This window comes from Quercus suber, unplaced genomic scaffold (assembly GCF_002906115.3).
Source record: "Quercus suber isolate HL8 unplaced genomic scaffold, Cork oak 2.0 scaffold_197, whole genome shotgun sequence".
NCBI classification, from domain to species: Eukaryota; Viridiplantae; Streptophyta; class Magnoliopsida; order Fagales; family Fagaceae; genus Quercus; species Quercus suber.
Window position 1 is genome coordinate 716056 of NW_027069655.1, and position 26008 is coordinate 742063.

At 31.3% G+C, this 26008-nt stretch overlaps 1 protein-coding gene across 1 annotated transcript; it reads right to left on the reverse strand.

Annotated features, from left to right (window-relative positions):
• Positions 1–349: 349 nt before the first annotated feature.
• Positions 350–6459, reverse strand: LOC112039867 (laccase-14). Its single transcript, XM_024072777.2, has 7 exons — positions 6295–6459; positions 5902–6053; positions 4022–4266; positions 3696–3821; positions 2863–3451; positions 922–1274; positions 350–569 (listed from the first exon to the last, which is right to left on the reverse strand). The coding sequence occupies exons 1-7, from the start codon at positions 6400–6402 to the stop codon at positions 430–432; spliced, it is 1713 nt and encodes a 570-aa protein (XP_023928545.2). The 5' UTR covers positions 6403–6459; the 3' UTR covers positions 350–429.
• Between the last annotated feature and the right edge of the window lie 19549 nt (positions 6460–26008).

A 26008-nucleotide genomic window follows, 5' to 3' on the forward strand; every position in this document is an offset into this window, starting at 1 on the left:
AGATGTGTGTTTTTAACGAAGTTAGACTAATTAAATCAATTAATTATCACCAAGAGCTTTATAACTCAATTGGCACATCTTGGTGTTTCCACGAAGACATTCACGGTTCAAATCACATTCTTTAATTATAAATATTAATTCTCAAAGAAGTATGACTTCAGTCTCAATCTTTATAAATTTAATCAGAAGATTTCTCGTATTGGAAGAAATTTCAGTAAATGTTACGCAAGGGCTAAAGGTAGCCCAATCTAACACCATTAGCAGATTGGACTCAGCCCATCAGTCCATCGTCAACTATAGGATATAAGCATAAAAATTTAGACCATTAACTCATGCATTATTGTCTAAATTAAAAACAAAAATACTTATGTATTATTATTAGAATTATTATTTTTGATGTAGGACAATTGAAGTAAAACTTTCTTAGAACTATGACTTGGAACAAGGAGGCATATATTTAGGAGGAGGGCGAATGCTTGTTGCACTGGTTCCCCCATTCTTCACAATAAGCACAGTATCCATGCCCCAGCTAGCGTGCCTTTCCAAATGACAGTGCATGAACCATACCCCTGAAATTAAACCATCATTCAAGTTAGCCATCATGATTGTCTTTTTTTCTTTTTTTTATCATTGTGGATAATAAATCACAAGTAATTTTTAGTAGGGATAAACTTGTTTTACACAAATTATGTTACAAAGTTTTACAATAAATCACAAGTAATTTTTAGTAGGGTTAAACATGTTTTACACAAACCGTGTTACACAGTTTTACACACACCCTAAAAAAGTAACTAAAATCATGACTTTAATTACTACTATTTTTTTACATAACTTGAATTAGGGTAAGTATCACGGCATAGAAAAAATCAAAATATTTTATTTAAAAATAAATAAATAAATAAAATTTATTCGAAAACATACCAGGATTATCAGCAATGAATCTAATTGTAACCCAACCATTTTTAGGAACTCCAACAGTGTTGACTTCTGGTGGATCAATCAAATTATAAGACTCAGGGTCAGTCTTATTGTTGAAATTTCCAGAACCCATTCCAACCACGTAGAAGCTAAAACCGTGAAGATGCATAGGATGATTCTCTGCAGCCCCAACATTAGTTCCTTGAAGTACCATCTCAACTGCATCGTTGTAATTTACTGTCAAGGCTTTTGTCGCTAGGGCTGGGTAGATTGTATTGTTCCCCACATCTCCAGTGAAGTTGAAATAATAAAGAGGCTGATCGGGGAAATTGCTTGCAAATACTCTGGGCAGATGCCTGTGAAAAGAGGAAGCATAAATTATCCTGTTTTAAGCTTTCTATTCAATGGCAAGAACTTGGCATTGAATAAGGCTAAATTTTTTGTCATAATTTTCACTTAAAATTAAGTTAGATTGCTAATTTGGTCCTCTAACTATCAATTAAAGTCTAATTTTGTGTCATAACTATTAATTATGGCAATTTCATATCTCAACTTTTAAAATCAAATGAATTTTATTATTGGGCATCCTATCCATTTAAATTTTTACAAAATTAACAGTTCAAATTGACATGATTTTGAACTATTAATTTCGAAATTTTTTTTATTTTTCATAATAACCTTTTAAAATATATCACATTTTCAGGTCAATTAATTTAATTAAATTTAAATAGATAGGTATTTCAAGAATAAAATTGACTCAATTTTAAAAGATTGGAAACTAAATTGACACAATTAATAATTGACGCACAAACATAATACAATTAATAATCGAGATACCAAAGTAAACTTTATTTAATAGTTGGAGTATCAAATTAGTAATTTAACCTAAAATTTATATGATTATTTACATTTAAGGTTTCAAAAAAAAAAAATTTACATTTAATAAACAGTAGCTATATTTTTATGATATATATAATTACCCCCTGCATATATCAAATTTTGTTGGCAGTAAGTGACTTAGATTGTTTTATCCCACACCAAACTTAATCCTAAAATATGTCAAATTCCTTTAATTTAAACATACACTATTAAGAGGTTTAAGAGATAACTTGATGGTAATACAATCCTTTATAGTGTCCTATGTTTATGATTCAGACACCACATCTCTTCCCCCCCACTGTTTACCTAAAAAAAATTACATGTACTATTAAATAGAATGTGTCATAACTATTAATTATGGCAATTTCATATCTCAACTTTTAAAATCAAATGAATTTTATTATTGGGCATCCTATCCATTTAAATTTTTACAAAATTAACAGTTCAAATTGACATGATTTTGAACTATTAATTTCGAAATTTTTTTTATTTTTCATAATAACCTTTTAAAATATATCACATTTTCAGGTCAATTAATTTAATTAAATTTAAATAGATAGGTATTTCAAGAATAAAATTGACTCAATTTTAAAAGATTGGAAACTAAATTGACACAATTAATAATTGACGCACAAACATAATACAATTAATAATCGAGATACCAAAGTAAACTTTATTTAATAGTTGGAGTATCAAATTAGTAATTTAACCTAAAATTTATATGATTATTTACATTTAAGGTTTCAAAAAAAAAAAATTTACATTTAATAAACAGTAGCTATATTTTTATGATATATATAATTACCCCCTGCATATATCAAATTTTGTTGGCAGTAAGTGACTTAGATTGTTTTATCCCACACCAAACTTAATCCTAAAATATGTCAAATTCCTTTAATTTAAACATACACTATTAAGAGGTTTAAGAGATAACTTGATGGTAATACAATCCTTTATAGTGTCCTATGTTTATGATTCAGACACCACATCTCTTCCCCCCCACTGTTTACCTAAAAAAAATTACATGTACTATTAAATAGAAGTTGGAAGAAATTAAAGCAATACCTGTAATATGCTTGGAGTATATCAATTTGGGGTGTCACAAAGCTTATATTAGTCAAGCTTGCTGATAACCTATTACCATTCGGACCTGCACATGATGCATTTGGGCAATATATCTGATTCACAGAAACTGTCATAAAGATACTTTTAGTGATCTTTTGTGGCACATTGACAGGATATTCTTTGCTTGCTAAGCTCCTTAAGCGTATTGTATAGTTTCCAGCAGCGTCTTTGTCGTTGTAAGCAGGAAGTGTTGGGAAGGGAATAGTTGATGGGACAGTATAATTGCCTTCATATTGCAGAATTGCTGTAGTGGTGGTGTTGTCAAAGGGAGCAGTGGTGTCTGCAAATGGTGTTGATGCAATGTAATATAGACTAGGAGACTGATTTGCTGTGACCAAAACGTCCATTGTTTGTCCTGGTGTTATCATGATATAATTTGTGTTTATTGGTTTGAGGTATGCACCATCACTTCCAACAACTGTGAGGTTGTGCTTTGCAATTCCAACAAATTGTTCTTCATTCATTATGGAATTGATTATGCGCAGAAGATAGGTCTTGCCAGAGTAAACTGGTAGACGGTATGTAGTTCCTGCAAGATAAAGTAATGATGACCATCATTAGTCAAATTGATTTGATAAACGGGGAAAGAAAAAAGGTAAAATAGAAAAACTTATGTGTATCTTAGATTTTTCAATGAAATTTAATTATGCGTTTTATCTAGCCAATTCAACAAAATCTTGTGGTTTATTAGCTTATTGGCTAATGTATAGTTCTAGCTCCTAAAGTGCTATGATTGAATTTAGATTAAATTACTAATTTGGTCCTTCATATACCGTTAGAACAATTATAGAGATCTCCTGGTTGGCCATTAATAGTGAAAGCATCTGAGATGTTTGGATCGCCACCAGTTGCAAGAGCTTCATCAATTATTGCCATCACATCTCCCTTATACCATTCCCCTGCAAGTACATTAAAACGCGATTATTAAGATTCTTAATCCGTACTTAAAAAAAAAAATTAATACTTGGTGCTAGTGTCATTGTGGAAGTTTCTTATTGTTATACTAAGAACTAACAGAGAAATAAGTAATCACCGAATATCACCCCCTAAAAAATAATAATAATAACAATAAGAGTATCTAAAATTAAAAAATGCATACCAAGAATAAGTGTTTCTTCTGCATACGGCATAGGAAATGGATAAGTGGTTCCAGGTTTAGGTAAAATAATAATGGCACCATGCACTGTAGCACGGGTCCAGTCACTATGGGCATGCCACCAAAGAGTTCCTTCTTCTGTGGAAAATATTACCTCCTGAGTGAAACTTGTGTTAGGAGGAATTGGGCACTGTGTAATGTTCTCTGGACCATCTGACCATGGATTTCTCGGTTGCCTAACTCCATGCCTGTGTAATTACCAAAGAAGTCTATTTCATATAAAGCTCCAATCAATTGATGATCTCATACAATGTGGCAAGAAATACATTATAGGGTTATTTATATTGTGATGCATACATAAAATCTGTCAATAGGAAAAAATTTACGTGCTATTACTTAAAATCTTAGACTTTGGGATTAAACTTAATGATGCAATTGCATCATTAATATGAGCAAAATTGTATTATCGTCTCCAATTGATTTCTCTATGTAATTACATTGTATGTGTAGGACGGAAGAACTAGAACTATGTATACATATACAATGAATAATTAGGAGCTTAAAGAGTTTTGCACCCACATTAGCAAAAATAAAATTAAGAGAATTAATTATGTGATATATTAGCCAATGCAGTTGCATATATAGTTTAATTTCATTGGAAAACCAAAGGTTTATCTAGTTTTGTTCATGTTTGTATTGTCTTATATTTTCACTTCTTGTTTCATTTTTTTCCCCCCAGAATAATTATAGTCTCTATGACCAAAGGTTAGAATTTAAATTTTTACTGGCATTTTCCAATATTATTCACACAAAAAAAAAAAAAAAAAGTATTTGAACAAAGTTACAAAGATACCGAAATAAATAAACAAAAATGATAAGAAGTAAATCGAACTATCCATTATTAAAGTTTAGAAAAGAAAAAATAACTTTTTTTTCGATAATTCAAAGATAAGAAAAATAAAATTTTAAGTTCAACGCAGGCGAATTACTTTTTCTAGGCATCGACCCACTACGTAAACAAAGTCTAACAGTTTAGGTGAAACCTATTCTATTCGATCTGATTATCGACTGCAACAAGTTAAAAGCAAGTAATGGCATGGTCGTAACATGTGGGAAGAGGATGTGTACTTTGTCAAAGGAGACTATAGTTAGGGACAAAGTTTGAAAAATAAGTATTGTCATTTTTTTTTTTTTTTGAGAGAATTTTAACGTATGGCGTCCGCTCCTGATAATTGCTCTTTATTATTAGACCAAGACACCAATCAGTTTTTGGTGTAAGCGGAAATTGAACCCCAAATCTCTTATACAACCATCAAAGACTTTACCAGTTGAGCTAACTGGAACCCACAGAAAAATAAGTATTGTCATTCATTGGTCAATAACTGTGCTGAATGGACAGATTAGTTTTATATTCCAACGACTAACGCATCCCACTCACTGCGGTAGGAAAAGTGGAAATTCCTGCTTTTGGAAAAATTATAAAGTTATTGTAGATATGATTCATTGTTTTAGTAAAAATTTCTTACCTATTTAAAATTGTAAGATTTTAAATAAAAATTGAATACTAACTTAATAATTTTAAATAAATAAAAATCTTATATTGAAATGATAGTCAAATAATAAATGAAACTATAAGCATAATATTTTAACAATAATTTCATAATAAAATTTAAGTGACAAGTTATTAACCACGCATAAAATAATTATAATAGTGGTGGACTATAAAAACCGATAACAGCTGGGACGTGGCTAGGCTTTATTGTGAAATTGCTTTATCTTTAGCACAACTCTTCAGTCAATACTTGCAAATAGATTTTTGTCTGAAGTGAGTATGAGCTGAGTCTTTCTCGAACACATACCAGAAAAAGGGAGAGTGAAATTACCAGTGGATAGTGACTCCATATTTCCCTTGATTATGTACGTTAACAAAGACAGTATCGCCTTTGTGAACCCGAATGGTTGGCCCAGGGAAAGTTCCATTTACAGTTAAAATGCTCTTCGTGCTGCACAGCTTAGTGAAATTTGTCTCCTTCAGCTGCGTATGCCATCACAAACCCCAAGGGGAAATTAAAACAAAGTAAACGTTTATAAGAGACATACAATTATCGATATATGTCAAGCATAAAGCTCTATTTGAAGCCCTTTATAGGTGTCACATAATGGTTTTGACTTTTGAGCATGAGATTCTCATATGTGTTCGAAACGAAAAGCATAAAAACATCAACCCGTGTTTCAAGTTAACTGAAATATATATATAATGGACAAAACGAACTTACAACAAAGTCATAGTAATGGACTTGTCCTGCAGCCATGCAAAGAAGCAGACTGTTAAGAAATATAAGTCCCGAAAACCATAAGGTAGAACTCATTTTTTCTAATCCCATCTTAGAACTCAACTCACTAGAGAACAATGAGAGAAATGTGCCTTTATTTTGTGGTCTTCTTGAAGTATTTATAGTGCAAGTAGCGTGTACAAATGCATCTTCTCAGCAACACCATTAACACAATTATATAAAATTTTCAAACACCTATGGCCCCCATTTAAAAAAGAAATCAATTTTTTAAATGATCCAGATTGCGCGTTAGAAAAATGAGTTTCTAGTGTTACTTTCACATGAAGCTTTTGTTTTTGTACAAAAATCGCATGCTTTTGACTATTGAGCTGATTTGCTCTTAGTTGGATCGTAAAGGAGAAAACAAGTACAGTAAATAATTTGATTTATTTAATTTTATAATTACTTTTTTTGGAAGGTAAGGTGAACTACACAACCGATTTCAGTCTGTTTGTATTCACAACTTGCACGTTACCCTAAATTAAGCAGGCGCATCTGTTTTTATTTTTTATTTTTTTTTAAGTCAAAATAATGTAGAAAATAAAGGTCTGTGGACGTGGGACATGCCTAGCTAGTAGCTACTGATTTTATCTTTAGTTCCCACCGGGACAGCTAATTAATGAGGGAAAAATGATAAGAATAATTCCGTGTTGAAGCTGTCTTTGCAAATATAGAATACATTTTTGACTGTCTTCAACAACAAGGTTAAATTATTGTTTAAATTTACTAATTAAACATATAGGTTAAGTTTCTGAGGTCACTCTGTAATTTACTATTATGGTAATAAGCTAGAACCACGTGTCTTGATTCTTGATGATGGGAATGTTTAAATATTGCTAATTTCGTTATCGCTTAAGTTTTTAAAATTTCTAAGCAGCCTTAGTTTTTAAAATATTGGTAATTTATCCATTTCTTAAAAAGAAAAAACATTGTGGTAATTTACAAGTAAAGGAAAATGGAATTTAAAAGAGTAATCCCGTGTTTCGATGCTGCTGTATCGCGGAAGTTATGGCATAAAAAACGGGGGTCAATTAACTCTATATTCAAGTTCAACCATGTGATGTGTGAACATCCAGCAACGAAAACACGATAATTTAAATAAGAGTTATCCACCAATGCTGTCGTTGTGGCTTTAAAGAAAAGAAGAGTAATTCTATTGTTTTGGCGTTAAAGGAAAGAAGAGTAATGCTACTGTGGCTTTAAAGAATCAATTCACCTCGTTTTTTAAATATTTTCATAACAAATTCTAGAGAACAGTGGGTTCTAGTTAGTTTAACTGATAAAGTTTTAATAGTTGTATAAGAGATTTAGACTTCAATCTCTGCCTACACAAAAAACTGATTAATGTCTTTATCTGATGATAAAGGACTATCATCAGGAGCGGATGTCATAAATTGAATCTCTCTTTAAAAAAATTTAAAAAAAAAATCTAGAGAATAAATTGTTATTGGTTCTTTTATCTAAAGCTCATCACAGACATTATTTTTTTAGTCACTAATAATAGTTTGTCACCTAGACTTTAAAGAGGAAACTTCTATCTTTAGCCTGTTCAATCAACTTACTAATTAGAATTATTAAATTGAAACAGTTGACATGTTATGTTAACTTTGCTTATCTTCTTTCTTCTAATTTTTCTAGTCACTAATAATAGTTTGTCACCTAGACTTTAAAGAGGAAACTTCTATCTTTAGCCTGTTCAATCAACTTACCAATTAGAATTATTAAATTGAAACAGCTGACATGTTATGTTAACTTTGCTTATCTTCTTTCTTCTAATTTTTCTTAATATAAGTGTTTTCGTTGGGATATTCCTGCGTAGATAAGGATCGTTAGTATACATATGCATTCCATTTGGATCTTCTAGGATGGATCCTTTCATGTTCCGTATTCAACTTCTAGAAAGAGAGTGATGACGGTGGAGAGTGGTGATACTATAGTATATCTTGCATTTTTTTTTTTTTTTTCCTTTCATTTTTATAAGTGAAAGCATGACTGTAAATTTACCTGCCATATGGCTTTTCCTCGTTCCCTTTTGTTTCGAGAACGATATGTATGAAGTATTTTTGGGGGTAAAATATCACAACTTGCAACGGCAAACATCTGATCATCTGTATTAGACTAAGATTTCAACATGAAGATACCTTATAGCTATTATATATATTTGGGCATGGCTTATGCTTATCTCTTTTGATTGATAGGAATTTTGGACCAAATCCTTTCCTTGTGTGAGCATTGAACATGGAAGTCCATAGAAGCAATAGCTTCTATAGCTAGTTCAGTTGATAAAATAAAATTACTTGTGATAAATTTCAATTAGCTCAATTGATAATAAAATTATTTGTCGTCAAATAAAAGATTTGGGTTTAAATTCCACCTTCATCAATACCAATTTGTATCTTGATCTAATGAAATGAAAATAAAAACAAATATTGTTAGAGTGGTGATAGAAATAATGTACAAATTTTATAACATAAGTCTTACAAACTGATGTATTATCAATGAACAAGTAATTCAAACACTTATTTATTAATTTTGTTGGAGTGGCATAAGTCATATTCATTACCACATTAATTTGTAAATTCTATATACTAAAATTTTTGTGACATAACTAACTTCACTCGACTACTGCACACTCTTTGTGCGATGGTTACTCTACAAGTATAAGTGCTTGCGGGGTGTGGGGAATAAAGATCAGGATTCAAGTTTCTAGGAGGGAGCTTCACACACATATACACTTAGATTAAGTTAGAGTAGAATTCTATCTTATAAAAAATAAATAATAAATAAATAAAATAAAATAAAATAAACCTAACCTCACTCTTTTCAATATCATTAAATGGAACTCGTAAATTTAAATCCAATCATTTATTAAATAAATTAAATAAATGATGGTGATTGTACCCCAACTCACTCTAGAACGGATGGGAGTGGCCCATATGATCAAGATCGTTCTAGGTTCATGATTCAATATCATATCAAAATACTATGCAAGATTTGAACATAACGTGTTTGGATTAGTAGAAAGTTTTGTAAAAATGTATTGATACTGTTGCACTACTCATATTTAGTTTGTAAGTTTTATATACTAAAATTTATAATATTTCTAACACCACTCTTTTTATTATTATTATTATTAAATGGATCCCATAAATTTAAAGCCATAATTTCTTAAATAATTCAAAATATATACAAAAAAATAAAACAAAAGATGATGATTGCCCTCCAGCTCACTCCAGAACGGGACGAGAGAGACTGGCCCCACATGGTCAAGATCATTCTGGGTTTATTATTCATTATCTTATCATATTACAATGCATGATGTACACAGCCTACAGCTTTATTAATATTCAAGATTCAAATATAAACGTGTTTGGATTATTAGAAAGTTTTGTAAAAACGTGTGGATATTTTGTTGATTAGGGCACTTTGGTTTTTTTAATTGTTACACTTACATCAATGGATTAGCGTAAGCTTTGTAGCCAGCTAGAGCTAGCCTGCTGTGCCTATCCACAAAGAAATGTTGTGACTTTTTCTAACATTTTTGCACAAAACAGATACATACAATCATTTCCCTGCAATGATGGCCTAACAAAAGAATAGCGTCTATCTTTGCAAGTTGGATTCTATTAATTTCTAAGACTCCAAAGACAATAACTTTTTTAGTGCCAAAGATGACATTCAACCAATGCCTTTGAAGATTCCCGGTTCCTCCACCACAAGTGGTTTAGGCCAAAAACCAAAAACAAGGTAACAAAATCAAATCAAATTAAGAAAACAATTCTAATGCTGAAATGACAGACGAATCTAACAATTTTCTTACGAATTAGTACCAAATAAAGTCATATATATTATAAAAAACTGTTTTAACATCAATGTGAGAAAGGACAAAAAAACAAAAAAACAAGAAGGTTGAGAATTGATGCTTTGCATTTGGCACAATAATATATCATTCGCACGAGTCAAACTCAAGAAATACTATCCTCCTTAGTGGAGTATTAACTATAAATTTCATTTTCAAAATTTAGTGTTGGAAGGAAGAACCTTACCAATTAAATGAACCTTGATAAGTTGATTCCTTCGCAATTCAATTTCCCCTTTTGATAAAATTTGACCTAAACTTCCCACTAGAAGCATAATCTTTGCTTAAGTCACGGGCATTCTAGAAGACTAAAATCCGTGGGTATTGCATTGTATCCACAAAAAAAGAAAAGAAAAAGCTTTCTGAATGATCTACTTCAACAATATCAGGAAGATCTGCTGAAACTTTCGATAATTGAAGAAGACTGATAATTGAAGCGAGCTTCCTTGAGTTTCATTTATAGCGTTCCAATTTTTTTGTAGTACATAGATTGAAGTACAGACCTTGTACTACATGCCTCAACCAAGTTCAATTCTCAATTTAAAAAATAAAAATGTTTTGAGGTTAACAATGGAAAAGTCTTCATCATTACCAGTTAAACTCACGATATTCTCTTAAATATATCATTTTATTGTCGTTTGTTATAATCCATTAATCGTCATAATAATTACTGTAAGTTGGGTTAACTTTTTTGAATACGATTAATGGATGTCTTTAGGACATTTTTTAATAGATTATTTTAGGAAAATTTTGATACCATGTTTATTAGATGTTTTTCAGAAAGATCCTTATTGTAATTGCGAAGTTAACGGTATATAGTTTGTATCTCTAGCATTATTCTATTATAAATTATCTCAAAAGTTTTCTCAAAAATATATATATATATATATATATCTCCCAAATTTTTTTTTTTTTTTTCAAACTTATACTTTTTTTCACAAAAAAAAAGTTTCTAAAAATATTTTTTAACCAATACCCTTAAAATAATGGATGTCTTTAGGACATTTTTTAGTAGATTATTTTAGGAAAATTTTGATACCACGTTTATTAGATGTTCTTCAAAAAGATCTTTATTGTAATTGTGAAGTTAACGGTATATAGTTTATATTTCTAGCATTATTCTATTATAAATTATCTCTAACGTTTTCTCCAAAAAAAAAAACTTGTTACTTTTTTTCACAAAAAAAAGTATTTAAAAATATTTTTTAACCAATACCCTTATGTGGGTAGGTAAAGCCCAGCCATACGTAGTAGGCCTAAAACCCAAGCTAAGGACTAGTCTATGTCCGAGGAGGCTAAAGTTGTCGAGGGATATTTCGCGTGAAAGAAGGATACATTGGGGACGAAGAAACTCTTTCCGAAGAAAGCATCAGTGTTCCGAAGAGATGATCATTCTCGGATGAAAGGATTTTGGGGTCATATAAATATCTGGGGGGTTCAAATGAATTTACTAATGACTTCAGCAATTTGGATAAGTTTTAGACACACCTGGAGATAAGAGGAACAGAGAGATATCTAGAAGGAAAAGCTGCCACCACCGTATTAAATGTACTGCAGCAACTTTCCTGACCGCATTTATGTGGAGAAGACCTCTGAACAGTACAACTTCAGCTACCGTCATTCACAAAAGCTAAGGAAAATACATGACATGATAGAGACTCAAGTAGGGAGCTAGATGGAGAACAAGTGGACGATAGGAATGGTAGTGGAGAAGAATATATAAAGAAAGGTTCCTAATGAAAAAGAGGGGAGGGAGAAGTGTAACCGATATTCAATCTATTATAAGTCTCTTCGGATTTGAACCTATTTGGTCTTTACGTGTACTTTTATACTGGTTTATACTTGCATGCTATAATCAATCGTTGTTAGCTCTATAGTTAACCTAACTCTATCACTCACGCTCTACAAATTTATTTTTTTTGGGCTCGGGCCACAAATCCTGACCCTACACATTAAAATAATGGATGTCTTTAGGACATTTTTTAATAGATTATTTTAGAAAAATTTTGATACCACGTTTATTAGATATTCTTCAAAAAGATCTTTATTGTAATTGCGGGTAACGGTATATAATTTGTATCTCTAGCATTATTCTATTATAAATTATCTCAAAATTTTTCTCAAAAAAAAAAAAAATTTATCTCAAAAAAAAATTGTTACTTTTTTTCACATAAAAAAGTTTCTAAAAATATTTTTTAAACCAATACTCTATTTTTTTTTTTTTTTGGAAACTAACCAATACCCTTAAAATAAGGAAAAGTACAATTTATCAACCTAAACTATGCCTTATATTACATTTTATACCCTAAACTATTCAAATGCATAATTTGTGCCCTAAATTATGACCCTCATTACACTTTGCACCCCGCCGTTAATTTTATTGTTAAGTTAGATGGAAATATGAAGCATATGACTTGCACATGTGTTACTTAAATAGCACAAACTTAAAAGACCAAAAAACCCCTCTTCCTAATCAATTAAAAAGATTTTTTTTTTCCATCTCTCCCTTGTGCATATCAATATCAGCCCCTCTCCCCCAAATCAAAATCATCTTTGGCAGTATCACTACTCCACCATCACTTGTACTTACACTCTTAAACAAAATAAAAGATCTAGGGATGGATCACCTGAGTGATTTTATAGGTTAGTTTTTTTATTATGGATTTTGGGTCAAAAAATTAAATTAGAATAGTCAAGGTTTTAGATGGTTACAAGTTTTATCAAGGCACTAGAAACCTTAGGGGGGAAAAAAGACTCAAAGTGGGTGATAAGTCAAAGTTTAAGTAGTTGAAACCTAAGCAAGATTTTATGATTATGTTGAGTTCTACTAGCTCTGACGTGCAATTATTTCATTATGATTGTAGAGCAATTCTTTTGTCCATTCAAAGTCTATCAAGAATTGTTCTTAGGTGGTGTTGCAGTGGTGGAGCATTAATGATGATGCCAGAGATGATTTTGATTTGGGGATTTAGGGTTGTAGGAATTCTGATTTGGGGAGAGAGGACGATACCTGATACACATGAGAGAGAGAGAGAGAGAGAGAGAGAGAGAGAGAGAGAGAGAGAGAGAGAGAGAGAGAGAGTTTTGTTTTTAATTGCTTGGGAAGAGGGGGGTTTGGTCTTTCTTCCCACTCTCTCCTTACTCATTCCCTATATCGTCTATCTATATTATCTCAAAAAAAGTTTGTGCCACTTACGCAACGCACATACAAGTCATGTGCTTCATATTTCCATCCAACTTAATAGTAAAACTAACGACGGAGTGCAAAGTATAACAAATGTCATAGTTTAGAATGCAAATTATGTATTCGAATAGTTTAGGGTGCAAAATGTTATATTAGATATAGTTTAGGTTGGAAATGTGTAATTATCCCTTAAAATATGTGTTAATTTTTCCCAACTTTTTAAAACTTAATTGTTTATCCACCTTTTTCAAAAAAACATTGTTATTTTTAGATATAATCTTAGTTTTATCCACTTTCAAATTTTCAATAAATAAGCATATAGACAATTAAGACATTTAAAATGCAAATTTATCATCATCATGTGCAATGTGCAAATAATTTTAAAGTCCCATCATTTGATATATCATTTTTCATAACTATTTTATATGGCAAACTATGATTAGTTGTCTTTTATTTTCATATGAACCTACCATTTTTTTATCATCACTCATTATCTGTCATATTAAAATTGTTACAACATTGTAACACAAAAAGGTATAGTTCTAGATTTTTTTTTTTTTTTTTTTCTTGTTCTATGGAGTGTGAGTAACAAGTGTGTACTGGCCTACTTTTTTTTTTTTGGCTGTTGAGAGAGTGTGTACTAGCCTACTAGGGACTAGGAAGTGCATATAGCACCATCTTGATATTAGACTGGTGGACCATTGGACCAATACTTTCTGGTAGTAGTACTACTATTATTTGAGATGCTTTGGCTTAAACTTTTTTTACAACATCTTCTTTTCATTTTCCAGAGAAAATAACTGCCACTTTCCTAATAGGAGAATAGTTTTCTGATTAATGTAAGAGAAACAAGAGAGCCCACTTTTGATAACTAGTTACGTGTGAGATTAATCATATTACGCATAAAACCAATGTGGGGAAAAATCTATGCCAAAGATATTAGGTAATCGGTTCTCCCTTATTCATGAATGATGATAAAGTTACAGATAAATATGAGTAGTGAGTACTTAATTCCATTTTGTTTTCTTTTCCTTTGTCAACCCATAAAGCATAAAATTGTGGGGACCTTTAATTAGGTAACATCCAATATAACATTTGAAAAATAGTGCACATATCAAAAGTTACATGCCATATCACAATCTCTTGGGTAAATACTACTGCACACATTCTGTTACACATAAGTTTACACACCTATAAAATGTACTGAAATTTCGGTACACTTTGTGTGTGTAATCAACACAACCACTTACTTTAGGAAAATGGGGAGATCGAAAAAGTGGGGGGTGGAAAATGAGTAGATGATGGAAAAATAAAGGGATAGAAAAGATTTAATTTTCTCTCATATGTGTTTAGTTGAAGTGGAAAAGTGAAAGAATGAAAACTCTTTTATTTAGTTGAGAAGAAAAATGAGAAAATAGAAAGTATATATTATATAAATTTACTCACATGCCACTAATGAATTAAAAAATTTAATAATTTATACAGGAAAAAACAAAGTCAACATTAAAAGATTGAAAAAAAAAAAAAAAAAAAAAAAAAGGGGGGGAGGGGGTGAAGTATCTAGAAAGGAGGGAGGAAATGGCAGATGGGTAATTCCCCATCAAATCCCCCTTCCCCCTTCCCCCGCCCCCCAATATAACCATTTCACCCAAATGTTGGGCCTCCAAAGAAAATACTAGGCCCTACCGAAATCACTTTCACCTCCCTTTCAAAACCAAACACACAAATTTCCATATTTTCTTTTCTCCCAACAAATCACCCTTTAGAGCATTCATATCAGTTCATGCATATATTTCTATTTATTTTAACATAAAAACATACTTTTTTCTATTTTATCCAATCATTTTTCAAAACTCCATACATTAGATTATCTATTTTACATTACATTTTATTCAAATACTATTTCTTTATCAATTTTTTATTTATTCTCCCAAATCATATCTCTCTCTTCCTTAACCAAAAACCACCTCTCTCTCACACACACACACAGATCACTCTCTCTTCTTCCTTTCCAAACCCATCAAACCCAAGACTCTCTCTCTCTCTCTCTCTCTATACACAAGGAAATCACTCTCTCACAAATCATTGCCACCTACCCCACCATTACAAATCAACCCAAACCTCGTCTACAACCAGTTCTGAAATGACCCAAACAACTTGATCCACCAATAGGCCCAATCAACAACCTTAATCGACTAGTCCAAGTTCCCCCACACATCAACAAGCCTTGCATCATCACCGAGTTAGTGCTCAAAGTTAGGCCTCTAAAATTGGTCGTGGTTCTCAATGTTTTTGCAAATTATGTTAACAAATTTATGACTTTTTTGGCGTTCTAGGTTACCAAATTAAGGAGTTATGGGTTCCTTTGAATTTTTGGTATTTTGATTTTGTGGTTGATTGACTTTGTGATCCATTTGTTTGGGTTTTATTTTATTGGCCAGGTTAGGCAGTGGTTGAGGCTAGGTTAGGCAGTGGTTTTATGGATGGGTTGGGGTGGTGGTCTGGTATGAAGGGGAAGATGAATAAAACAACGAAAGAGATGAAGGGAGAGAATTTTGGTACAAAGAAGAGAGAGAAAAAAAACGAATTATAAAATCATTTGCAGGTGAATTAAAAATACACCGTTGTTGTAAACACACTGTTATTTTACACAATTATAATTTAACTAGTGTAGGTGATTTTTGGGGTGGAATGTGTAAAATTAACCCATTATGCTATTTTGCATTGTCTGATGGGAGTGCTCTTACGGAAGGAAAATTATTGTTTCATACTCCTTCATGTATATTACTTTATACAATGTCCACATTTTTCAAAGTCAGGCATTTAAAATTTTCAAAAATGTACACACTTTACACATGATGTAGAAGAGTTTGAATATTGTTAGAAGTGAAACAATAAAACCCTTTTAGGGAAAGGGTTGTCAAACGGGGAAATGAGCCTTCTGTCTTTCTATAATTCAACGTTCTTTATGAAAATACTAATGGCATGTTTGGATGTTTAAAAAAGGAGGGGGAGTAGAGTAGAGGGAGGGAGAGTAATGCAATTACCTTGTTTGGAAGTTTTTTAAAGAATGAGGGGGAGGGGTTTGGAGGAGTTTGGAGGGGTTTGGACTCCCTCTAACCTCCCAATTTTAATTCCCCAAATTGGAGAGATTTGGAGGGAGAGTAAAGTACATAAACTATTGACCAAGTAAATTACCTAATTTACCCTTATTATATTAACAAAATTACACAAGGGGAAGGGCTAATTACTCCTTCCCCCTTACTAATTTTAAAAACATCCAAATAAGGTGGAGGTGAATCATTCTCCTCTACTCTCCTCCCCACTACTCCCCTTCCCTCTACTCCCCTCTACTCTCCTCCCTCTCTAAACTTCCAAACAAGCCATAAGATCCAGAGTGTGAACACGAAGTCACTACAAAAATCTGGGTCTATAGCCGCGTTTAAAAAACGCGGCTACAGACCCCAAAAACGCGGCTATAGGATAGAGCTGCGTTTTCTATAGCCGCGTTTACAAACCCGGCTTAAGTACCGCAGCAACAGACCTATAGCCGCGTTTTTGAGAAACGCAGCTACAGGTCACACCTATAGCCGCGTTTTTTCAAAACGCAGCTACAGGTCAGACCTGAAGCTGCGTTTTTAACCCGGTGGGATATATTGGGACCTATGGCTGCGTTTTTAGAAAACACGGCTATAGCCCACTTTGAGCTGCGTTTAAAACGCGGCTATAGGTTTTTCTAAAAAAAAAAAAAAAAAAAAAAAAAAATATCTGGGTTTTTTTTTTTTTCCAGAAAATTCAAAATTCAAATTAATCACAAATCCAAAAAAATTTAAAATAAAAAACAAACCAGAAAATTCAAAATCAAAAACACCATACTCACAATACAAACACACCCAAAAAATTCAAAATCAAACACAACACATTTACAATACAAACAAACCCAAAAAATTTAAATTCAAACACAAATCCAGAAATTCAAAATCAAACACAATATGCCCCAAATATAAGAACACAAACCCATTTAAACGTAATCACAATTTCAACAACACAATAGCACAAATTCAAGCACAGATTCACAATAGCATCTCCTCCATTTTCTTATTAACTAAACATAAAATAACCAAAAAAAAAAAAAAAAAACTAGACCTACTGACAAATCAGTGTGCTTGAGATGAAGAAAAAAATGAAAGAAAGAAAAAACTAAAGCAGCAGATCCAAACAAACAAAGGGAAAAAAATGTTACCCACTGAAGAAGGAAGAAAGAAAAATGAAAAAAAAAAAAAAAAAAGTGCTATTCAGATGTGAAAAAAAAAAAAAAAAAAAAAAAAAGGAAAGAAGAAACCTTACGTAGGAGCAAGTGAAGAAGAGAAAGAAAAGAAAAAAAAAAAGAGAGTTAGCAGATGTGAGGAAGTAAAAAAAAAAAAAAAAAAGAAGGTACCTTACGGAGAGGAGAAAGTGAAGAAAAAAAAAAAAAAAAAAAAAAAAGAAAGAAGAAGAAGAAAGAGAGTTAGCAGATGTAAGGAAGTAAGAAAAAAAAAAAAAAAAAAAGAAAGAGAGAAGGTACTCACGGAGAGCAGCAACTGAATGAGAGAGTAAAATAGAAAGAAGGTGAAATAAGAGAAGAAGAAAGTGGGGTTAGGTGGGGTTGTAGGTGGGAAAAGGGGGGGCACGTGGGAAGCTGATTTTTTTTTTTTTTTTTTGCATATAGCGGCGTTTTTAAAACGCGGCTATAGGTCACGTCACTAAAGGGTGGCCTAAGCTGCGTTTTAAAAACGCAGCTTCAGCAATGCGGCTTGACCTATAGCCGCGTTTTCAAGAAACGCGGCTATAGGTAACGTCACAGCCGCGTTTAAAAACGCAACTTCATGTTATACGGCTGGACCTATAGCCGCGTTTTCAAAAAAACGCGGCTATAGGTCACCTTTGGCTGTGTTTTTTATAAAACGCGGCTCAAAGGCTATCCTAGAGCCGCGTTTTTTATAAACGCGGCTCAAAGTCTAGCCTAGAGCCGCGTTTTACATAAACGCGGCTGAAACTCCGACCTATAGCCGCGTTTTTGTAAAACGCGGCTAAAAAACGCGGCTAAAAGTCGCGTTTTTTGTAGTGAGTGTATTTGCACTTTGCAGGAATGGGAAATAAGCAAGAGAGGGAGGGAATGGATTTCTATATAATTGCTTACCTTAATGGATGATTAAATTGAGATTATTAATTATACACAATTACAAGCCTAAAATTGATTAACAGAAACAGTAAGATTAAATAACAAACTTTATTAGAGAAACTGAAATTAGTTATCATCCCAATTGCTTCTAATAGTCATAAGACTCATAAAAGCATTTTGAATGAGGAAGAAGAGATGAACATGAATGGCGTCATGTGAAGAACTTTAATAAAACGGTGTCGCTCAACTTAGCACACATCTTGTTATGCTTTTCAAAACGATGTCTTGTGGCTTAACGGTTTCTCTTTTAGTGAAACGGTGTAGTGTTGACTTAATATTTCTTTATTCGTTAATGAAACGGGCTAGAATCTTGCAATTATCCTTTGTTTTTGAATATTAGAGTTTTTCACTTTTAAGAGGATTGCTACCTACTTTAACATTACAATTTAATGATAGGTTTATAACTTTATATTTGAGATGGCTATTTGTCACATCAGCTATTTTTTTTAATCTTTCTAAAAAAAAAAAAAACTATTCGTTTATAATTGTCGTGACCCTCGTGACTTAATGATATTAAATAATTTTTTCCATATAGAGAAATTGAGTTCATAATTTGTAAACAATTTTTTCATAATTTATTGATTTAGTAAGATATAATTAGTGAGGATAAGAGTTCTATAACTCAATTGACATCTCATAGTATTTTTAATGGAGACGTTCGGTGTTTAAATCCCCTACCCCTAAAAAATAAAAAAAAATAAAAAAATAAAAAAAAAACCTAATGGGGAATATATATATCCACCATTATTATTACTTTTTTATCGACCAATCACAACTTGCAGCTCAATAGTTTGAACAACTGAAGTAAATTATGCAAATAGATTTACTCTTGTCTCATTAGTAAAATTGTTCTTTTTATAGAGGATGATATTTAGGGAACAAAACCAGCTTTAAGCCATAGCCACTTAGACTATTGCCTTAGGCTTCCATTAACAGAGGTCTCCAAACCCACACCTACACTCGACAAATCGTTTTGACCTAAAGCCATCTAAGCTAAAGAGCACCCGATTATCTAACTGCTAGGTTGATTAACGCGGGTTCTCTCAATCAAAACCTGATGATCTTGGGTCAGGTGGCGGGTTTCTTGTTAGGAACCTCGAGGAATTTGACCTATCATATGATATAGGCGTTGTTGTTCATTGTTGTAGCTTCATTGTGTGCCACCGTAAGTTGCTCGAGCTTCACTTGAGAGATTCAGCAAGATCATTGAATATCCTATAGATCTTGAAAGATCTTAGTCAGATATAGCAAGATCTCTACCAAATCTGACAAGATCCCTACCAATTCAATCGACTCCACCAAATTTTGAATGTTCGCATCTAAATGTTGTTTTGATTTGATCTAACCACTAGATTTTCATTGTGTGCATAGATATCCCATTTTGCTACTCCCATTTAATCTCATGTGCATATCATCATCACAATCTAACTCTCAGGCTAACAAACCACGAGGCCCGCGATGCAGAGAGAGAGAGAGAGAGAGAGAGAGAGAGAGAGAGAGAGAGAGAGAAGAAAAGATCTTATGTTGTTTAGCCTTTAATCGACAGTGGTGATTGAGCAAATTTGTAGTTTTTGTTCTTTTTCTGAAAAACAATAATAATAAAAAATTATTAGCCAATCTTGTTCATGCTATGTCCTAATAATTTTTTTTACTAAAAACTTAATGAATACACATGTAACTGTGCCCATGGCGTATCTGTGTTTGACACTGACAAACAACAAATTTTTCTTTATTCATACTTATGAATAGGTTTAGTTATTTTCATGGTTTTAAAAATCGGACCAGGCCAATCAATTCAACCAGGAACAGGGTATAGTCAAAACCGATTCTTTGACTTGACTATACCGGTTTTTAAAACCATGGTTATTCAATTAGAACATAATTTACTACTAGTAATAAGGATTATCATTCATGTTGTAATCTTCACTTTTTGTAAGAAATGTGCCCTAAGTATGTATTTTTATTTATTTGTGCCAAGGGAGTCAATACCGTACTGGAGGCTGTACCGGTTTATCCAGCGGTACAGTATATTCGGATACCGGTCAATACCGGTGTACCGTTTCGGGTTTACCGCTATTTTTTATATTTTTAAATAAATAAATAAATATATATATAAGAGAGAGAGAGAGAGAGAGAGAGAGAGAGAGAGAGAGAGAGAGAAGAAAAGATCTTATGTTGTTTAGCCTTTAATCGACAGTGGTGATTGAGCAAATTTGTAGTTTTTGTTCTTTTTCTGAAAAACAATAATAATAAAAAATTATTAGCCAATCTTGTTCATGCTATGTCCTAATAATTTTTTTTACTAAAAACTTAATGAATACACATGTAACTGTGCCCATGGCGTATCTGTGTTTGACACTGACAAACAACAAATTTTTCTTTATTCATACTTATGAATAGGTTTAGTTATTTTCATGGTTTTAAAAATCGGACCAGGCCAATCAATTCAACCAGGAACAGGGTATAGTCAAAACCGATTCTTTGACTTGACTATACCGGTTTTTAAAACCATGGTTATTCAATTAGAACATAATTTACTACTAGTAATAAGGATTATCATTCATGTTGTAATCTTCACTTTTTGTAAGAAATGTGCCCTAAGTATGTATTTTTATTTATTTGTGCCAAGGGAGTCAATACCGTACTGGAGGCTGTACCGGTTTATCCAGCGGTACAGTATATTCGGATACCGGTCAATACCGGTGTACCGTTTCGGGTTTACCGCTATTTTTTATATTTTTAAATAAATAAATAAATATATATATGTATGTGTGTGTATATATATTATAATAAATATAAAAGTTTACCATAAAACATTTCCTCAATTCAAAACTAATTATTCATAATTTTAGACTTTAGTATCAATTAAAAGAAAAAAAGAACACACACACAATATAAAAAATAGAAAGCTTAAAAGTCATCATTGCATACTAAGAAAACAAATAATAATAATAAGTTAATGCAAATAAGTTATCATTCTATCCTAATAAAAATTCAAAAATTAAAAAACTAAAAAAAAATTAAAAATTAAAAAAAAAAACTTTTTTCTGTACCGGCCGGTACGCCCGGTATGGCCGGTACATGGCCGGTACGGCCGGTATTTAAACCGGTACGAAACGTTAATGTTTCGATACCGGTATGCAACCGGTACGGTACGTATCGGCCGATACGGCCAGTACCGGTACGGTATCGACTTCCTTGATTTGTCCTCCTTTTTTATTTAGTCCATTGTCTTAGGGACTAATGTTTTAAGCATTAGACATGAGTAATACTACATATATAAAAAATAAAAAAATAAAAAATAAAAAAAAGGAAAAATACTATTTTGCTCCCTAAACTTTAATAAAAGTTTGTTTTTCATCCCTAAACTTTAAAAAATTCTTTTTTTCATCCCTAAACTTTGTGAAGAGTTTTTTCAAAAGTTTAGAGACAACCATAGGGATGAAAAAAGATCTTTTTTTTAATAGTTTAGGGATGAAAAACAAATATTTAGTAAAATTTAAGAACATAAATAAAATATTAGTAATAGTTTAGGGATGAAATAAAAACTTTTCAATAGTTTAAGGACAAAAAATAAACTTCTTAAAATTTAAGGATAAAAAACAAACTTTTAATAAAATTTAGGAACCAAAATAGTATTTTACTCTATAAAAAATTTGACAACATTTTTAACACAAATTAAGTTGTCATTTTTATTAGTTCTTATTTGGACCCACCATTAACAACACTTTTTTTACCTATCATTAACAATTTATCATATTAATAGGTGTCAAATTTTTTGTGTCTCTAAACTTTTTATTATAAAAATAATTGTGACAATTATAATTTAAACATTTGCTTTCAGATTTTTATTTTTATTTTTGTGAAAGGGGAAAAGAATTTGGCGACAACTTCCTTTTCAGAAACGTGCAATCAACTTTTTATCAAAAGAAAGCCCACCTAATCTTATCCCACAACAGGAAAGTTAGGTCTGTAGTAGTATGCTGAAGACGTCTAGAATCCTTTTTGGGCACAGTGGCAAAATCATGCTTAACGTGATTGATGATGACAGCTTAGCTTAGGAAACATGTGGGCACTTTGTTCCCTTTTGTTAGACCCACATAAAAGTAAATTAATATTAAACTAAAAAATATTGAGAGTCCACACAAAATTAAATATCTTTTTTTTTTCTTTTTCATTTTTTTGATTCTTTCAAATAGAAAGAATGCTATTTTTTTTTGTTAAGTCAATAGTTGGAGCAAAGTGAATGTGAATCTTATATTTGTCCACTAAAAATATTAAAATGTGCTAACAAGTTCAGTTCAACTGCATAACTTTTGACCATAAAAATGATGATACCATAAAAATTTTTAAATAAATCTTAGTTAAAAAAATTTTTTCAACTTTTTAAAATGAATTATATTTTGAGACATATCAAAATAAAATATAGGACCAATAATTTAGAATGAATGAATTAATAAAATTATCTACCACTATATCTCCTACTCTACCACAGTTTGATCCATTCCTAAAACTATGTTTATATATATATATATATATATACACACAAACGCACAATAAAGTTTCAGCATATAATATTATTTTCATAATGATTATTATTTTTTATTTGGCCTAAAAAATACTAATTAATTTTTTGGTACTAATAAAGTTCGAAACCAAATCTATTATTAAATGATAAAAAATTATACCAATTAAGAAAACTAAAACCCACTTCTAAAACCATGCTTTGGAGATTGGACTTTGGAGTATATATATATATATATATATACAACATTTTATTAGTTTCTGATTCAAATATATATATATATATATATTAACAGAGACGGACCCATGTTGGGACAGAGGGGGCATTGCCCCCCCCCACCTCCCCGGGGGCCCCATTTTGGAAAAAATATAGCATTGCATGATCTCTATGATGTCTATCCTCTTTGTCTCTATTTTGCCACTGTGATAGACTGGTAGTGCAATGCGTTTTGTGTGTGTGAGTTTACTGTGTACTTTTGAAGTCTCTATTTTGCCACTGTGATAGACTGATAGTACAATGCATTTTGTGTGTGTGAGTTTACTGTGTACTTTTTAAGAAGTCATCCTTTGTAATAATGATTGAGTCTTAACTCTTGAATTGGAAAAAAAAATGGTCAAATAAGGACAAATGAGATAAAAAATAAAATAAAAAGAATAGAAAAACTTGGAACTGGCAATCAAAAAGTGAAGCCTATGGGAACTATGAATCAAATGTGTGCAATGGTTAGTAATAAATATTATTAATTGATGACGCTTGTTTGTTGGTTTATTTTATGAATTATTAACTATTTTTAGAAAATAATTTATTAACATTACTGTTGTTGTAGCTTGTGGGGTATGGTTTGTTTGGTTTATTTTTTGGACTAAATTTTGAAACTATAGAGCTATGTAATATGGAAATAATGAAACTTTTATTTGAATGGTTGATGATGGGAAAATTATTATAATATTTGATTTTTTTTTAAGGAGAAAAAATTACAAGTAATTTAAAGCTGATAATGCAGCATTGCCTCTAGTGTTGATGTCCCAATTCATGAAAATTTTCAAACAAAATTCCAAAAAATTACCACCGATTAAATCAGAATCAATTATAATATTAATAAAGGGGGTGAAATTCAACAAAGCTTGAGTAGAAGTTAGTTTTGATTTTCATAAACTTTTTTATGTTTATACTTTGGCCCCTCCCAACTTCGAATCTTGGTTCCGTCCCTGTATATTATATATATATATATATATATTTCATGATTTGTTTCTTACAATTCGGAAAATAGTTTATTTCAATTTAAACGTGGTTAGGTTAAGATGCACTTCTAAAACCATGCTTTGGAGATTGGACTTTGGAGTGTGTCTATATATATAACGTTTCATTAGTTTCTGATTCAAAAAATATATATATATATATATATATTTCATGATTTGTTTCTTACGATTCCGAAAATAGTTTATTTCAATTTAAACGTGGTTAGGTTAAGATGCTTCATTTGTTTCTTATATATATGATTCCAAAAACAGTTTACTTAAATTAAATTTAAACGTGAGAAAGCGATCAGACGTCCCAGACCCAGGTGGCAGGAACAATAATTTCCTGAGTGAAAGAAGGAGAAAACATGTCAAAGGCCTGAATACGTACCTATAATATTATAATTATCTCAAAATAAAAAAAATTCACTATCTAACTTTTTATTTAAAAAAAAAAAGGTGCATATATCGAGGCAATAGTTCCCAATATCAGCAGTGGAATCCTAGGAGTTGAAAATGGTGTCCATTTTTTATTATTTTCTGGTAATGAATGAGAACATGGCGCAGAGATGAAAATCTCAGTTCCACTTTTTCTTTTCTTTATGCTTGTGCACGTTAGAAAAGGGAGTTTTCTATTGGCTTTTTTTTTTTTTTTTTTTTTTTTTGGGGGGGCGGGGTGTTGGGGTAATTATATTGCCTTTTTCTTGAAAGATTATCAATTAGAATCATTGTCTAAAGAATTATTTTGCGTCTGTTTCTTTAGGACTGGTCCGTCCATTCAGAAAATAAGGAAATTTTCTAATGGCTTTTTCTTGAAAGGGAATTGACAGCCTTTTGGGCTTAGAAGTTAGAATCATTGTCCAAACAATACAAGCTTTCCACAAACACGAGGTACATTTTCTGGTTTTCTCACTCTGTATCAATTCAATGCAAAATGTATTTCATTGGTAAAATATTATACGTACTACAAATTATATTATAAAGTTTACTGATCAATGAATATAATTACAATTTCTAACTTTTCTTATATATATATATATATATATGTAATCTCATTATTAATTTTATGAATAAAGTTTTTAGTTATTTTTTATTTTATTTATATTTAAAAATTAATACATCATCAAGAGTCATATAACTCAATTGACACTTATTATAACTATTAAATAATATTTTTTTACTAAAAAAATAATATTTTAAAAAAACTATTAAATAATTAAAAAAGTGGACACACCTATATAATAAACTTTTCTCTCCCCCTCAAAAAAAAAAATATATATATATATATATATATTCATTCTTAAAACAAGTAATTCTATAAGATTAAGACCACATCAAGTATAGTTCTCAATCCCAAATTATACATCAACTTAATTAATCAATTTAGGTAATTGAATTAATAAAATGGGGTCAATTTATAACTTACCAATGCAAATAAGCATTTGTCTTGTGTTATATGAATAGAGTCTTGTCACCGACATAATTTTAAAAAAATAAATCAAATTAGGTGTAAGAATTAAATTAGGGGAGAGAGAGGGGGGGGGATTTGGATGTTAAAAATAAACACCATAAGCCTATTTTTTCTTATAAATAAATTTAATTCAGTAAATGAATTTTTGAGTTAGGAGAG